Source organism: Nycticebus coucang, chromosome 12, assembly GCF_027406575.1.
Source record: "Nycticebus coucang isolate mNycCou1 chromosome 12, mNycCou1.pri, whole genome shotgun sequence".
NCBI lineage: Eukaryota > Metazoa > Chordata > Mammalia > Primates > Lorisidae > Nycticebus > Nycticebus coucang.
Window position 1 is genome coordinate 41,075,239 of NC_069791.1, and position 17,652 is coordinate 41,092,890.

Genomic DNA, 17,652 nt, shown 5'->3' on the forward strand with positions numbered 1-17,652 from the left:
TTGAGAGGAAAATTCATCGCTTTAGATGCCTACATTCGAAAAACAGAAAGAGAGCACATCAACAATCTCACAAGAGATCTTATGGAATTGGAAAAAGAAGAACAATCTAAGCCAAACTCTGTAGAAGAAAAGAAATGTCCAAAATCAAATCAGAGATCAATGAAATTGAAAACAAAAGAATCATTCAGAAAATTAATGAAACAAGGAGTTGGTTTTTTGAAAAAATAAATAAAATAGATAAACCACTGGCCAGACTAACGAGAAATAGAAAAGTAAAATCTCTAGTAACCTCAATCAGAAATGATAAAGGGGAAATAACAACTGATCCCACAGAGATACAAGAGATCATCTCTGAATACTACCAGAAACTCTATGCCCAGAAATTTGACAATGTGAAGGAAATGGATCAATATTTGGAATCACACCCTCTCCCTGGACTCAGCCAGGAAGAAATAGACCTCCTGAACAGACCAATTTCAAGCACTGAGATCAAAGAAACAATAAAAAAATCTTCCAACCAAAAAATGCCCTGGTCCAGATGGCTTCACTCCAGAATTCTATCAAATCTTCAAGGAAGAGCTTATTCCTGTACTGCAAAAATTATTCCAAAAAACTGAGGAAGAAGGAATCTTCCCCAACACATTCTATGAAGCAAACATCACCCTGATACCAAAACCAGGAAAAGACCCAAACAAAAAGGAGAATTTCAGACCAATCTCACTCATGAATATAGATGCAAAAATTCTCAACAAAATCCTAGCCAAGAGATTACAGCCTATCATCAAAAAAGTCATTCATCATGATCAAGTAGGCTTCATCCCAGGGATGCAAGGCTGGTTTAACATATGCAAGTCCATAAACGTTATCCACCATATTAACAGAGGCAAAAATAAAGATCACATGATCCTCTCAATAGATGCAGAAAAAGCATTTTATAAAATCCAGCATCCTTTTCTAATTAGAACACTGAAGAGTATAGGCATAGGTGGCACATTTCTAAAACTGATTGAAGCTATCTATGACAAACCCACAGCCAATATTTTACTGAATGGAGTAAAACTGAAAGCTTTTCCTCTTAGAACTGGAACCAGACAAGGTTGTCCTCTGTCACCTTTACTATTCAATGTAGTGCTGGAAGTTCTAGCCAATACAATTAGGCAAGACAAGGAAATAAAGGGAATCCAAATGGGAGCAGAGGAGGTCAAACTCTCCCTCTTTGCTGACGACATGATCTTATACTTAGAGAACCCCAAAGACTCAACCACAAGACTCCTAGAAGTCATAAAAAATACAGTAATGTTTCAGGATATAAAATCAATGTCCACAAGTCAGTAGCCTTTGTATACACCAATAACAGTTAAGATGAGAAGCTAATTAAGGACACAACTCCCTTCACCATAGTTTCAAAGAAAATGAAATACCTAGGAATATACCTAACGAAGGAGGTGAAGGACCTCTATAAAGAAAACTATGAAATCCTCAGAAAGGAAATAGCAGAGGATATTAACAAATGGAAGAACATACCATGCTCATGGATGGGAAGAATCAACATTGTTAAAATGTCTATACTTCCCAAAGCAATCTACCTATTCAATGCCATTCCTATCAAAATACCACCATCGTACTTTCAAGATTTGGAAAAAATGATTCTGCGTTTTGTATGGAACCGGAAAAAACCCCGTATAGCTAAGGCAGTTCTCTGTAACAAAAATAAAGCTGGGGGCATCAGCATACCAGATTTTAGTCTGCACTACAAAGCCATAGTGCTGAAGACAGCATGGTACTGGCACAAAAACAGAGACATAGACACTTGGAATAAAATTGAAAACCAAGAAATGAAACTAACATTTTACAACCACCTAATCTTTGATAAACCAAACAAGAACATACCTTGGGGGAAAGACTCCCTATTCAATAAATGGTGTTGGGAGAACTGGATGTCTACATGTAAAGGACTGAGACTGGACCCACACCTTTCCCCACTCACAAAAATTGATTCAAGATGGATAAAGGACTTAAATTTAAGGCATGAAACAATAAAAATCCTCCAAGAAAGCATAGGAAAAACACTGGAAGATATTGGCCTGGGGAAAGACTTCATGAAGAAGACTGCCATGGCAATTGCAACAACAACAAAAATAAACAAATGGGACTTCATTAAACTGAAAAGCTTCTGTACAGCTAAGGAGACAATAACCAAAGCAAAGAGACAACCTACACAATGGGAAAGGATATTTGCATATTTTCAATCAGACAAAAGCTTGATAACTAGGATCTATAGAGAACTCAAATTAATCCACATGAAAAAAGCCAACAATCCCTTATATCAATGGGCAAGAGACATGAATAGAACTTTCTCTAAAGACGACAGACGAATGGCTAACAAACACATGAAAAAATGTTCATCATCTCTATATATTAGAGAAATGCAAATCAAAACAACCTTGAGATATCGTCTAACCCCAGTGAGAATGGCCCACATCACAAAATCTCAAAACTGCAGATGCTGGCGTGGATGTGGAGAGAAGGGAACACTTTTACAATGCTGGTGGGACTGCAAACTAGTACAACCTTTCTGGAAGGAAGTATGGAGAAACCTCAAAGCACTCAAGCTAGACCTCCCATTTGATCCTGCAATCCCATTACTGGGCATCTACCCAGAAGGAAAGAAATCCTTTTATCATAAGGACACTTGTACTAGACTGTTTATTGCAGCTCAATTTACAATCGCCAAAATGTGGAAACAGCCTAAATGCCCACCAACCCAGGAATGGATTAACAAGCTGTGGTATATGTATACCATGGAATACTATTCAGCCATTAAAATGGAGACTTTACATCCTTCGTATTAACCTGGATGGACATGGAAGTCATTATTGTTAGTAAAGCATCACAAGAATGGAGAAGCATGAATCCTATGTACTCAATTTTGATATGAGGGCAATTAATGACAATTATGGTTATGGGGGGGAAGCAGAAAGAGGGAAGGAGGGAGGGGGGTGGGGTCTTGGTGTGTGTCACACTTTATAGGGGCAAGACATGATTGCAAGAGGGATACCTAACAATTGCAATCAGTGTAACCTGGCTTATTGTACCCTCAATGAATCCCCAACAATAAAAAAAAAAAAAAAAGAAATAATCTACAAGTTTTGAGGATCAATGTCTCCTTGTTAAAAAAAAAAAAATGTATCATGAGACACAGCAGAATATCCAAATCTGGGCTGGGTGCTCTTCACTATTCATTGCTTTCATCTTGTTCTTTGAAATGCGACATCAATGCTGTAAGGTGCTAGCTCTGGAAGAACAATTTTTATTCATGCAACGTATGCCAAATACAATTGATATGATGATTTTTATTAGGAAATTACCCTTTATTAGAAATCACCCCCCTTTATTGCCATTTAGATTGTTATTTATTGCCATTTAGATTGAAGTGCATGTAGGATGTAACAGTGGCATATTTTAAGTATCTAGATTTTCAGAAGGTTGAAAGAATGGAGATAGTCAGAGGACTTAGCCAAATTAGTTTTAAAAGGATACACAGAACATTATTACTTTTGTATGTCAAATATTGCCATTATCTTTGCTTTCCCCCCATAACCTTCATTTGTTATCTAAGTGTTGTCTCTGTTTTGCTCTGACAGGCACCACAATTCACAAGATTCAGCACAGAACTCACACTGTGTGTAGAGTGTCCATTGGGATATTAGAGGACTTAGCACTTTTGGAAATGTTTCTCAAAGTGTGGTCCACTCTTGCACCATAAAACCTATGAAATGCTCACATTCTATAGCAGGAGAGAGGAAAACAAGTCTAGAAATGAAAGAGGAGAGGAATCCATGAGACCAAGGGATGACTGTAAATCCAGATGCAGATATCCCGGTTCACCCATACAGAGTCAGCATTGCTGGGAGTTGCACCTAGGAAACTGTATTTAAAAAAAAGTATTGGTTCTGTGCCAGTTGCACAGTGGTTACAGTGCCAGCCACATACACCGAGGCTAGTGGGTTCAAACCAAGCCTGGGCCAGCTGAACAACAATGACAACTGCAAAAAAAAAAAAAAATAGCCAGGCATTGTGGCGGGCACCTGTAGTCCCAGCTACTTGGGAGGCTGAGGCAAGAGAATCATGTAGGCCCGACAGTTGGAGGTTGCTGTGAGCTGTGACAGCACAGCTCTCTACTGAGGGCGACACAGTGAGAATCTGTTTCAAAAAACAAAACAAAACAAAACAAAAACCAAAATCCATGCTATACTCATACACATTAAAATTGTAAAAAAAATTACTTAAACAAAAAATAAAATGCAATAAAATTGTAGTGAGCATGTGTGTTTGGCTGGGGGTTCTTATTATTGTGTTTGACTCTCTCATGTTAATTTTCATACAGAAACTGATTTTTTCCCATTTTGTGTCTTATGAAAAGATTAGATAGTACAACATTTGAGGTATCCTTGGTTTTTCCTGACATTATTTGCTGTTCATTTAAAATAACTTTTTAATTCTATTACAGTGTGATATACAGAGACTATGATAGCATGGGTCGATTCAGTATTGGAAGAGAGTTTCCCATTAGTTGCATTCACCTTCTTTTGCAATGCTGATCTTCTAGAGCAGGGAGAAGAAAACAGCCCAGAAAGCCCACAGACTAGAGGTCAGGAGCAAAGTCATAGAGAGACAGTGCAGCAGTCAGTGAAAGAGAGCATTTTAAGGTGGGATACATGGGAAAGGTTGGGAGATTTAAAAAAAAACATTTCAAATCTAAATGAATGTTATGTTTTTTATTCATACAAACTGAAATAGTATTTAAAAAAAATCTTGTCCCAGCTGTTAAATGACTGCAGCACTTCACCAGTCTCTGCTCCCTAGCGTAAATCACGTTATGTTGCTTTGAAAAGAATTTTAGCAATCTTGCTTTAGCTTGTGGTCTCACAGGAGGAAAGTAATTGTTCGAGCAAAGCTTCACAGATTTAATATAAGATAAAAAATTCCTTCCATCAAACTTAAAATTAAATGTAACAGAACTGTAGGCATAATTATTCATTTTAATATTAATATAAAATCAAGCACAACTCCTTCAGTCTGATTACTTTGGCATGTGAACGCACTAAAGGACCAAAAAATAAATAACAATTAGCTAAAACTAGATGTGAACAAAGAAAATACACTGAAAATTTATAGATGAATTTTATGTCATTTATATTAAAATATTATTTCTGTTTTCAGATAAGCAAAAGAAATAAAATAGTTATTTAAAAGAAGCCATGAAGAGTGCAATGCAGGAGAATTTTCGGAAGGTGAGAAAAATGCTAGTTTTAGTTGTTCACAGGCAAAGTAATTTATATTCTTTCATTGGGCAAAGTATTCATTGTTCACCCTATTATGTACTTGGCCATGTTCTATATACCCTGAGTTACAACAGTGAAATACAGGGGAGAAAAGAAAATAAAGAAGAAAAGAAAAATTGGAAGTGACAACAAAGAGGGGTGGTGGTATTGTGATTTCACATGTGGGAGTCAAAGAGGACTTTACTGAAATGATGACAGTAAAATATGGTTATTCAGACATATGAGATTGAACCACAGAATATATTGAGGCACAAGTCTGGGAAGAACATTTGACATTAACAGAGTAGCAGATACTGAGGTCGTGTGGCAGCAACACACCTGTCATATTCAAGGAACAGCAAGGAAGTCACTGGGTCTGGAATGGAGTGATTGAAGGAGTCTGCAGTAGGAGCTGATGCTGGAGAGGTCAAGGGCAGAAGGTGAGGGCCTCAGAGGTCAGTAACAAGCGTTGGTCATTGGCTGTCACTCTACGTGTGTGGTATAAAGAGAGGAATAACAGGACCTGACTTTTATTCTCAAAGGAACATCTTGGCTGCTAGGTTAAGAAGAGATTATAAAGAAATAAGGGCATGGAGGTCTGTTAAGCTATAGCAGCAATTCAGGTTAAGTGATGACGGTGGCTTGAACCAACCGTGGCAGGAGTGGAGGTGAAGCGTGGTGGGATTCTGCATTTATTTTGGAAGCAGACTGACAAGATTTGCTGATAAAGTGGATGCAGCTTGCAGGAGGAGAAGCAGCAAAATGATTCTAAGGATTTTAACCTGAGTAAGTAGGAGGATGTAGGTGCTATTTACTGAGATGAGAGATTATAAAAGAAGCAGGTTTGGGGGGACAGTCATCCGGAGTTTGATTTGGAGTAGTAAGTTTGAGGTGCCTATCATAGTTCCAGAGTTGAACAATCAGTTATACATATGACTCGGGATTTGAAGGAAAAGTTCCAAGCTGGAGTTGCAGGTATGGAAGAGAAAGACATGTAAGTGATGTTTAAAGTCATAATGCTAAATGTAGAAAAAGAGGAGAGGTCTAGGACTGATTGAGAAGTCAGGCTGAAAGTAGTATTACTGCATTTTTAATAACTTTCTGTGAGCACTGGCGATGGCTAGGCTCTAGTGCACCTAAGTGGTTTTTTACTTTTTGTAGGTTTCATTTGCTTATTTACCAAAACTTGATCTGCATCTTAAATTCTTGCTCTTTCTCACTCCCTGTCCTCCCTTCATGCCTGCATCGCATTCATTTCTAATGTCCTCCTTGGTAGTACAACTTCAGCTGAGTGTAAAATGCCATTTCTGGAAACTGTCAAAGTAATTTGGGTGTTCATGTGGTGAATTAAATGGGTAACCAAGTTGGTTAATATTGTTTTTGATCAAAAATTAGGTGTGACCAACTTTATTGTGCGGTTTATACGACCAACTCCAAAGCAATTTCAACAGGCATGCTCTAAAATGTTTTGAGCAATGACAACATTACTGGAGTAAATATGTAGTTTCCAAGAAGACTCTGTTCCATGCTATCATATATCATATACTTATACAAGATGGCCATAAAATTCACGTTGTAACTATTTAAATTGCACACGAACTTTCTGATCACCCTGTATATGTCCTGTTAACTTGATTATAAATATTTCTAAATATATTTAACTCATATGTTTATACAGATGTTTAAAATCCATGAACATGCATGTAGTCACAAATGACAGCCGATTGAATCTTCATTTTCCAATGTAAGCGTTTCTTACACAACTGCTATTTTCATTTAAGAGGATTGCCTCACCAAAAGTAATGGAAAATAAATATTTTAATGAGTAAGAGATTTGCCAAAAAATGTAAACTATTTGTCCAGATATTACAAAAACTTCTGATGGCAAACACCACAGATTTATAAACGAGCATCCTCGCATGTCTGGCTAATACTAAGACTGTAACAAATGTATCCTCTTCAAATTATGCCCGTTATTTCTTCACTGAACAAATATTTATTAAGTACTGGTATGTTCCAGTTGCATGTCATGTGGAGAAGAGTTTTCTCCTTTAGATCATTCCATATGCATCCTGAGAGATTTACATGCATGAAGTGGAGAGCTGAAGTTTCTCCACATCCAGTGTAATCTCCTGGGGAGTGACGCCATGTGGAGGACACATTTTGACTAGGCTTGAGGAAGAGTGGAAGAACCAGTGAGAGTTAGAGTTATACTTATCCGTTTACTGCAGCCAGACTCGGGTCTTTCATCACATGCCCCATAACCTAGAAAGTTCCCTCTCCATTGTATCATGTACTGTGCCGAAGGCTTGATATACTAGAATGAGTAAGAAAAATCCCTTCTCATACCTTAGTTCAGGAAATGGAAAAGGGAACAAATCCTTGCTATATGTCTAATAATGACTTTACAATGCATACTGTATGATCAAGCAGCAGAAATAACATCACTAGAGGCAGCAAGGAAGCCTCTCCCCCCCCCCCCCCCACACACACACAGAGAGAAAGAGAGAGAGAGAAAGTTCCCTTTCTTTCTTCATGACGTGGCCCAATTACCACCCTTGCCTCTGACTTGACCCATCCCTGAATTGGGTTAATAGAGAGTGAAACTTTTACCTTTCCTTAGAGGCTAACTACATATTTTGCTGCAGGTTCTTGGAATTGAAAGACAGGGTTCTTATTCTCAAAAAATGTACCAACTATTCGAGGGGAAAGAAATATGCATAAGTGATCACTTTAGAATATGATAATTACTATGATGCTACGTGAGAATCTGTGGGAAACCCTATTGGTTCTTGGCTTCACAGAGAAGGTACTGGAACCATGCAAAGAGTTAAGAGTCAGTCCTCCACAAAGCTTGGTGCCATGAGCTAGATGGAAAATCCTGGGACCCAGCCTTTTTCCTTTTAGCCTTCTATCTTCCAGCTATTTCTGCTTGTACAGAGCCTTTTTGTTAGATTTTTTTTTCCTGACACTTCGTTTTGAATAAAGCCCCATGTTCCATCTAGGACTTTCCCTGTGAAATATTTTATAGTCTTTACCCCAAGGGTCACAACCACAGTAAGGCAAATACATAATTGGCTCATCGTTTCTTACTTAAAATTGTTCACTATACTCATTGTTCTTATTAATGCTGACACTAATTGCCCAAAGGAAGTAAGTGGTTTCTAAATGTAGCTTTGCATGTTTCTTTTTATACAGAATAAACTCACAATGTTTTTCATGTGCTTCACCAGTATGGTCAGCTTCGTATCTTCGTGTGATATGACTAACTGCACCTGAGGCTTCTTGGCAGAAAATTTCTCACCTGATAAAACAAGAGAATTTTAGTGAGTTAATTTGGCTGCGGCTCATCATAGAATAGATCAACATTTAGAGACTAAAACAGGACCAATAAATTATATATAAGAAAAACATTCTTCAGATATCGTTGAAATCTTTAATCCTCATTAAAAGACAGGGTTGTTTGGAGAGAGGTGGGATTTGAGTCTAATCTTCCTGAACTAACTCTTCCCACTAATATTTCATGTTTTGTTTTGACTGATACCATTATTTTCTCAATGACTTAAGCATAAAACCTCAGTGTCATTTTTGGCCCCGATTTTCTCCTTAATGTTCAGGATAATGAGCTTAAAGTATTAAGAGATCATACAAGTTAAAAGTGTGGATTTCAGAAGTGAGAATTCAGTGAGTCTGGAGTTCAATTCCCAGTACTACTACTTATGACCGTGTTATTGTGACTAAGTTAAAACAACTTTAAGTAAAATGTAAATTATTGTCAACTGCTTCTGGTTAGCTGAGATGATTAACTGATAAAATTAAAAAGGTAGCACATCTTGAATTCTCAGTAAATGCACGTAAATTTACTAATTGTCTTTCTTTACGTATTTGCACCCATTTCTTCCTTTGTTGTGGCATAGCACCTAATTCAGACTCATATAAGCCATTTGCTTGAACTACTAGAACCTTCTCTTAGTTTCATAGTATTCCATTATGTGAAAGTTTTTTTAACCAGTTTCCTATTGATGGGCAGGTTTTTCCAATGTTTTGCAGCTATTACAAATCATATTACAGCAAACGTGTAATTTTTTGCATAACTGTGCACCTGTGTGTGCATTATTTTGCACCTATGCACAAATATCATAGGCTAAATTTCCAATGGCAGAATTGCTGGTGAAAGCATATTAGCATTTGTAATTTTGGTAAATATTGCCAAATTGTTTTTTGTGGAGTTTGTACCAATTTGCATTGCCACCAGCAGTGTATGAGAGTGCCTGCTGATGTATAACAAAGCTTGTTAATTAAATTTTTGGGGATTTGCCAATCAGATGAGGAAAAAAAATGGTGTCAGTGCTTTTTAATTTGCATTTCTCTTATGAGTGGGGTTGAGTATCTTTTCACTTGGTTAAGAGCCACTTGTATTTTTGTTTTAGTGGATTATCTTTTTATATTCTTTACCAATTTTCTTTTTGGTTTTGGTGTTTTTCTTACCATGGTTTTGCATCAGATAATCAGCCTTTTGTCTGTGATGTAGTGAAAATATTTCACAGTTTTGTCATTTATCTGTACACTTTTTTAGACTTTGCAATAATGTCTTATGCCAGGCACAGTTGTTACGCTTCTGTATTTGGAGACATAGCTATAGCAATTCATTTCAGAATTATGAAGAAGTTTTTGTGCTTTCTTTATCACATGTATAGTTTCTTCATTTAAAATCTTCCCTCCGTTTGTTATTTATTCGGCAATACGGTATGAAGTGTATTTATCTCAACATCATTTATTGAATTTTCCTTTATTTTGGGGTCACATACTCAATTTCTGAATGTATTTGGCATTGCAAGTGTTTATGGAACATGGCATTATGTTCCATTTATTCGTCTATTTATATGCTTACACCACACTATTAATTATTGAGGGTTTTATGAGGTTAGACAATTAAGTTTGTGAACTCATCCTAGAAAAAGTGCTACATACCTCACAGCTAAATATCACCATGGTCACCTTCAAAGTACTCCCCTTGGAGGAGTATAATATATGATAGTTATCCATACATCAATTTGATATTTGATACTTTTACTGAATTCTTTTATCATTTGTGATAGATTTGTAGTTGATTCTTATTTTACATATATGATCATATTGCTTGAAAAAAAGTGTTGGTGTTATCTTCGTCTTGTCAAGAGTTATGAATCTAATTCCTTTCTCTATTTCACTTGATCATTTCCCAAATATTGATTGGCCTATTATGGACAAGACACTGTTCTGGGCCCTTGGAGTAGATGAGACTCTTTGCACTTCTATAGAAGCAGGAGAGATGTGAAAAAAGCAATAAACATAATAAATAAGTAAAATTTATAATACACTGAATATAATAAATGACAAGCGAAAAATAACTCAGAGTAAGACAAAGGCATTAGGGGGCTTCCAGCAAAAGGGACAGGTGGCAATTTTAAATGGGCTGATCAGGATAGTCTTTTTTGAGAAAATAAAATTTGAGCAAAGACTGTATGGAGGTAAAGGAGTTACCTATATGTTAGCTAATACATTCAGCACAATGTAAAGTAATAGTGCTGAACCTGGACATAGTGTCTTATTCTATACTTTAATGGAGGTGCTTTCCCAATATCTCCCTGATCCACCTGATGTAATTTTGGAAAGCCAAAATGTAAAGGCATTATTGATTTATTTTTATTTTTAAAATTTTTATACTTTTTAATTTTAACTTTTAAATGACACATAATAATTGTACGTATTTAATGGGGTAATTAGTAATGTTTCTATGTATATAAAATGGGTGATGATCAGATCAGGGTAATTAGCATATCTGTCATCTCAGTTATTTATCATTTCTTTGTGCTAGGAATGATCAATCCTATCCCTCTTCCAGTTATTGAAACTATGTAATGTACTCTCGTTAACTGAAGTTATCCTACAGTGGTATAAAACACTAGAACTTACTCCTCCTATTTAGCGATGCCTTTGTGTCTGTTTACAAATCTCTCCCTACCTTTCCCCTCCTTCTACCCTTCTCAGGCTCTAGTCCACCCTGTTCATTTTTTTAGTTCTAGGAGATTGATGTTTTCAGTTTCCATGTGTGTGATTTTAATTTTATGTACCTGGTTTGTTTCACTTCACATAATGTCCTCCAGTTCCTTATATGTCGTCTAGAATGACAGGATATCATTCTTTTAAATTTTTATTTTGTTGAATATTTTATCAAGAAAATTAATTCAATTTTATCAAATACCTTTTCAGGGTCTATTGAGATGACCATGTTATTTTTCTCCTTTAAATCTATTGGTATGATAATATATAATAATATGTATTTTATATTACGTATAGTACTAATATTATCATACTAATATGATAAGCATTTTGCATCTTGAGGCTTGGCAAATTATATTCCTATAGTGGCTGATAGATATGATTTTGGATAATATTTTATTTACTATTTCCCGTTGATACTTGTAAACAAGATAGGTCTGTGATTTCCCATTTACAACATTGTAATGCTTGAAGCTGCTGGTATAAATAGTTTATGCATGCCATACAAATAATATGAAAGATTATTTTTATTTTTCTCTGTTCTAGGATTGTTTAAATAACAGTGATATTTTCTACTTTTTAAAGGTTTGACAGAATCCCTTTGGAAGTCATCTGAACTTAGTATTTTTTAAAAAAACTATAAAAGTGTTGGTTGCTTTTCGAAGTTGCTTGTATTTATTTAATCAAACTCAAACTTCTGAGAATCATCTCTTGGTCAAATAGTTTTTTTACTAAGGAAACTGGATTTCTGACAGTTTACAAACTCATTTTCATGGAGTTGAGCAGGTATTCTCTTACTATACTTCACTTTCATCTCTCTCTACGGTTACTTCTCGTTTCTCTTTTAGTATGTTGTGCATTCATATTTCTCTCCATTCTTTTCCTTAAGTTAGATAGTGACTTATTTATTTTAGTATCTACTTTTTACTTTTGGGCTAACTTATTCGTTCCACTGTTTTCTTTGTTCTTACTCACTAATGTCTACTTTTATCTTTATCCAATTTCTGTTTCCTTTGATTTGTTTCGTGGCTCTTACTCCAATTATTGCAATGATTGAGCATTACTTTATCTTTCTCTCGTAGTTTCTGAGACATAGCGTTTCAGTATTGCTGTTCTTGAGATATACTGCATATTTGATTTGTAATTACTTTTGTGCCAAAAATTATTCAAGAGAGATTTCTTTTATATCCTCAAATTTAAGTATTTTCTAGCTTTCTACAAATTTCCATTTTTTAATTTTATTGTATCTTGAGTAGAGAATATTGTATGCGTTATTTTTACTTTCTTGACATTTATTTGTTGTGAAATATGTAATCTATTTTCATGGATATGCATAGGCACTTGAAGAGAAAAATTCTCCATTTTCAGGATATAGAATTTGATATAATTTAATCGATTTTGCCTCATTAATTTTACTATTTAGATTTTCTTCGGATTTATTTGTTTCCATTTGGTCTTTCATAAATTGAGAGCTATAAATGAGAATATCCTATTACTAGTGCTTTTGTGTGGTTTTCCCTGTGTGTTCCATAAATTCTGCTTTATATATGTTGCTGTCATGTTATTTGGTATTTAGTCATAATTTTTCTATCTTCCTTGAGCATTATACTTATTATATTATTATACTTATTATAGTTTAAGGTTCTATTCCTCATTTAATTTAATTGCTTTTGGCCTAAATTCCTCATTTTCTTTATTGAGATTGTTACCTTTGATTTCTTTTCCTTTGTTTTTGCTAATACTATGTATATGTATGGCTCTACTTTAATTTTCAGCCTTTAAAATCACTTTGTCTTAGGTTTGTTTTCACATAGAGTTATATGTGTATTTTTACCACAATTTGAAAACAGATTTTCTAAATAGATGAGTTAACTCCATCTATTTGTAATGATATAACAAATACATTTTCCCTTAGTCCTGTCTTATTGTTTTATATTTTCAGTTTTGTGATTCGTACAAAAAATTTCTCACTGAGTAAATGTTTTTATTTTTATGTATTTGTGATCCTTAGGAAAATTGTTATTTTTCACTCTAGTAATCACCTTTATTTAACAACTTTAGACCTTTATTTCTTTGGCATTTGTTTCCTAATCGAAACAAGGATAAAATTAGTGTGCATCATCTTTCTTATCCTACTACTCACCTACCACCCAATTACATTCAATTTTGTGATCTTACTGTTTGTGTCACACTGATATTACAGATAATTATATTTTTTATTGCTTGATTTCTTAGATTTTAGTGATTTCCTTTAACACTTAAGCTATTACGGATGAGGTAAATAGAAAGCGTGCCTTCTAACTCATCCTTTTCCCATCGTTTCTTCCCTGGATCAAGGACAATTAAAAATGTAAAATATTTTTCTAGTTAAAAACATGTGGTTATGTGATATTGCAAAATGGTTACTATTTTGAAGCTTTCAGCTGAAAGTTTTTATTTCTAAATAGCTCTATTCTGACCTCTCTTGCTTTTTCACATTGTCAAAATTTAAATTGAAAACCTGAGTAGTATAATTCAACCTGTATATAACTGATTTGGGCTCTGCCCAAGCAAGTTGCTAGAACATTAACCTGCCAAGTAGACTCCAGGGCTTCAAGTTTCCTATAAATTAACATCTCAAGTTGGAGGTAGTTACACAAAACAATGGTTGAAAGCTTGTGTTTGCAATCATTTGTAATTATTAATTACCTCTAAATATGCTCATTAACTCATTCTATTAACCCTGAGAACTGTTGTCTTTGATCATGTTCTACCTCATTACTTATGTTATTATTTCCAAACCTTGACAAAAATCTGTCTTCTGTGTGTCAGAGTTGTGTAGTAGTGAAGAATGGATGATTTTATAATTTTTTTTTGGTGGAAGTATTATTTGCCATGGGACTATATTTTGGGGGATTACATAGGATTATACCATTAGAGAGTTAAAGAATAAACATGTAAGACAAAATCCAGCACCATTCTGGTAGTGCTTGGGTTGAGTCTTATGTCCATAGTATTTAATGTGACAACTTGTAGAATGTCTTTTTTCTAGGTGATACTTTCAGAGAATTGTGGTGCTTGGGAGATCTTGAGTTTATTGTGCCAGGATATTATCACATAAAGTAATGAGTGGGAAGAGTAGAGGTGATTTTGAATGTTGGTGTTTCTCTCTTGTCCTTTTCTATTAAAAGCTACCTTGATGGAGAATTTCAGTGTGTTTTCATAGTTTTCTCTGTCACCAATAATTGATTTAGTAATGATTTATTGAACATCTAGAGTAGGTCAGACACTGCGCTGGGCCCTGGGAATACAATGGTGAGCCACACGGGCAAGGATTGTCCACCCCTCAGGGATTTCTTGTCTACAAATAACCATACAAGCCAGAGTCGTCATTGCAACCGGTAAGTATCTGGCAGAAAGAACATGATAGTGGTACATAGCAAAGGCATTTGTGCTGAAATCTGTGAGATACTGAGGAGCTTGTCTTACCTGAGAAACTAGAAAAGATAGAAATCAAGATGGGGAAGACTAGAAAGGGAAGTTGGCGGGTACCAGAATATGCTGGGGTGCCATGATGAGGATTTTAGTCTTTTATCCTAAGGACAGGACCAGCTAAATAATTTATGAGATCCACTGCAAAATAAAAATTGGAGCACTTTTGTTCAAAAGTTAGTAAGAGGTATGTAAGGTTAGTAAGGGCATGATGGCTCATAACTGTAATCTTGGCAGCTTGGGAGCCTAAAGTGGGAGGAAGGCTTGGGACTAGGGCTTTGAGATCAGCTTAGGCAACATAGTAAAACCTAGTCTCTATGAAAGAAAAAAAAAATAGTTAGGCTTAGTGTTACACATTTGTTGTTCTAGCTACTCAAGAGGCTGAGGCAGGAGGATCACCAGAACTCAGGAGTTTGAGGCTGTAGAGAGCTGTGATTAGGACAGCCTTGGTGTCAGTGTGAGACCTTGTCTCCAAAAAAAAAAAAGTTATTAAGAATTGTATGAGCAGGCTGGCAGTAGAGTATTAAACCAGTGTGGGACCTTTGAAAGTGCCTTGCCCTGTGTGACTGCACAGATTGCAAGTGCGTGGCATTGACCTTCGTGCCTAAGGGCAATTGGAATTCAAGGAAAAATTTTAAGTAGAGGAGAGAGATGAATAGCTTGGCAATTGATTAAAGAGAAATCCTGCTATTGTTCTCCCAAGTCATATTTAGGTAGTAGTAAAAGCAAAGGAGTATTGGTATCTCCCAGATCCAGGATTACATATTCTTACCGGTATGATCTTCATAAGTCATGTGCTTAGATACATATGGATCCAAGATCCACCATCTTAACTAATTATTTATTAATAATTAGAGGTAGTAAAAGGGTAAAGCCCAGGATTTTTGCTTGAACTTTTCCTATGTAAACCAATATTTTAATACACTCAAATAATATTTCCCTGTAATGATTTAACAACATAAATTCAAATTTTCAACTGAGAAGAATAATGTTTAAAATAAATATTGTGCTTCTTGTTTAGAATCAATTGATAGTCTGTGACAAAAGAATTCAGAAGTATGAAAGAAGATAATTTGAAAAGCTCAGAAGGACAACTTTCTACTAATCCTTTTTTGTTGTAACAATTTACATATTCTGCTTCGGAAGATATCTTTTGTTGTTTTAAGATATTAGGATATATTTAATATGTAACCTATATGCCAAAAATGTTGAGAATCAATCTTTTGTCCATTATCACAGTGGGAACAAATCTTGATTATTGTATGATGCAAGAAATAAAAACAGAAAAAAAAACACTCAACCATTTTAGTTTTTGAGATAAATAATTCTGATTTTTGTGTATGCGTATTTTAAAACATTTTTTTCAGAGAAATAATACTATGTGCAATTAAAAATTTGATAGTGATTTTCAGTTTAATTTCTTTAAGCACAGAGAAATAATTTTCTCTACAGCAGGCATCCTCAAACTTTTTAAACAGGGGGCCAATTCACTGTGCCTCAGACGGTTAGAGGGCTGGACTATAGTTAAAAAAAAAACAAAACAAACTATGAACAAATTCCTATGCACACTGCACATATCTTATTTTGAAGTAAAAAAATCAAAACAAGAACAAATACAATCACACCACCTCATGGGGCCCATGGGCCGCAGTTTGAGGATACCTGCTCTAGAGCCTTTAATGATAGACTAGAAGTCACCCTAATCCCTTTATAAAAACTGATATTTCTAGAGTTATTAACCGCGCATTTGATTTTTTCAAAATCTGGATTGTTCAACTTTATAATATTAATTGTAAAAAATTTCTTCAGTATTTTTAAAAGAATATATATATTAGGTACTTGTGAATTACAGCAATAAGAACAGAAATATCTTAAGTTCTATAAAATGTAAGAGATTGATTTAGGTACCTAAATTAATTGTTTATAGTTTGTCTATAGGAGCAAAGCATCTTAGAGAAGGATATTTCACAATGAGCAAAACATAGAGGAATGAAGGAGGTTCAGTCTTCATGCAATGATTCAGGATTTGTGAGTATAGGGAAATGCAGAATGGGGATATAATCCTTATCCTTGATTTAAAGTTACTTTCTAACAGGAGAAGCAAGGCAGGCACACACACAGGTATCCAACTTAGTAAACAGTTATGCTATATAGCCTGATCTGGTTATAGAGAACTATTCACCTAAGAGGCAAGTAACTAAGATGTCAGATACAAGCAGGAATGTTAAGCAGAAGAGCCTAATCTTAAAGATAGAGAACCTGAAGGCAGAGGTGGACGAAGTGAAGACCAGGAGTTGCTAAAGGAGAGGCCAGAAAGGTCTGCAAATTACAAGTTTGCAAATCTTGCTTGAGAACAAAAACAAGCATCCGTTTTGAGATGGCTAGTCCTTGCAGTGAAATTATATTACAGTTGCTTAACATTGGTGGGACGTTTAAAAAAGTACCCCTGCCCATGTAGGAGAGATAATAGAAATATTAATTAGAATCAATACACATTTGAAAGAGATTAGGTGGATAATTGTGCTAGGTTATTTTGGCATCCTGACAAGACTTCATGAGGGAAGTGGAATATTATTGAAATTTAAAAGATAAGAATGAAACTTTAGAAGATTCATAACCATTATTATTGCTTAATATTTATTATTGTTGCTTCCTAAGACATAAAGTAAACTTCAAGATTTATCTAAGAGGATAAAGGGAAACCCTGTCTTGGACATGTAATTCTATTAGAATGTATAATTAATTGAAATAGGTTAACAAATGTGCTATGCAGTTAGTATAATTAATTGGACAAACATATCTGGGTTTAATTTAA

At 35.1% G+C, this 17,652-nt stretch overlaps 1 protein-coding gene across 3 annotated transcripts in view; it reads right to left on the bottom strand.

Annotated features, from left to right (window-relative positions):
* The window catches only part of PIK3C2G (phosphatidylinositol-4-phosphate 3-kinase catalytic subunit type 2 gamma), a 453,317-nt gene that overhangs the window by 43,599 nt on the left and 392,066 nt on the right, over positions 1-17,652 (bottom strand). For all 3 annotated transcript variants that reach the window (XM_053556309.1, XM_053556307.1, XM_053556308.1), the window contains one exon: positions 8,534-8,628. In XM_053556309.1, coding sequence (XP_053412284.1) covers positions 8,534-8,628 — 95 coding nt within the window. The remainder of the gene's footprint in view (positions 1-8,533; positions 8,629-17,652) is intronic.